Here is an 874-nt window from a genome sequence, read left to right as displayed (position 1 = left end):
AAAAATATTAAAATATTAAAATATATATTAAAACTTTTAAACTAATTAAAATTACAGTCCAATTCAGTCTTAGCTTCTTTTTTTTTGGCAACATGTTTTCTCTCATAAACTTCTAATCAATAAAATTAACAAGTCGAAGAGAGTACGAGTATTTCCTCGATTCGTTCCGACTTGACTTTCCTTGGTCAATTCGTCGCTTATATACGACGTAATTTCGCACTTTACCTGAGCACTGGGAGTTGGTTGAAAGCTGGCTGCAGGTCTTGATAGGACACACGATTCTTATGTCTATAAGCAATATATATATCCCTTTCGTATTAAAAAAATGGACAAGACGGATATTTTCAAGACAATACTCAAGCTGCTGCACATGAAGAGGATTGAGCTATTAAACTGCTTTATATTTTTAAGTATCCGTTTACGAGTAACGTACAGAGAATCTCATTAATTCTTTCTCTCTCTCTCTCTCTCTCTCTCTCTCTATATATATATATATATATATATATACATGTATAACCAAATTTATTAACGTAATTTATCAATGTAATACAATATGTACATGTATGTAATATATGATAATTCATTTCATATATGTATAAGAGAAATTTATTCCAGTCCGTTTATTATAATAATGAAAATGATAATTAGCATGCATAACAGCATGTAAGCACGAAATGTTCACGGAAGTCTAACATAATAACATCTCTCAATTTTTAATTCTATCGAAATGTAAAAGCTATTAGCTTAATCCTCACGTGCGGTATCGTCTAAAAGGATTAACCGTCTCCCCCGAGAGTTCTCATCATTATCCATTTTCTTATCTTCCTCTTGGTTTGCGTTTCCGTCGTCCAATCGAGTTTGCTATATTATGTAT

The 874-nt window shown here is 31.4% G+C and overlaps 1 protein-coding gene across 23 annotated transcripts in view; it reads right to left on the bottom strand.

The window, feature by feature from the left end:
• LOC108691965 (calcium/calmodulin-dependent protein kinase type II alpha chain) overlaps positions 1–874 on the bottom strand; it is a 105,871-nt gene that overhangs the window by 7,240 nt on the left and 97,757 nt on the right. For 7 of the 23 annotated variants that reach the window (XM_018199970.1, XM_018199975.1, XM_018199976.1 and 4 more), the window contains one exon: positions 226–288. The exons of the other annotated variants lie outside the window; for them this stretch is intronic. In XM_018199970.1, the coding sequence (XP_018055459.1) occupies positions 226–288 (63 nt within the window). The remainder of the gene's footprint in view (positions 1–225; positions 289–874) is intronic. 23 annotated transcript variants of the gene reach the window in all.

The sequence above is a fragment of the Atta colombica genome, unplaced genomic scaffold (assembly GCF_001594045.1).
Source record: "Atta colombica isolate Treedump-2 unplaced genomic scaffold, Acol1.0 scaffold55, whole genome shotgun sequence".
NCBI lineage: Eukaryota > Metazoa > Arthropoda > Insecta > Hymenoptera > Formicidae > Atta > Atta colombica.
This window is presented reverse-complemented; position numbering and strand designations above follow the sequence as displayed.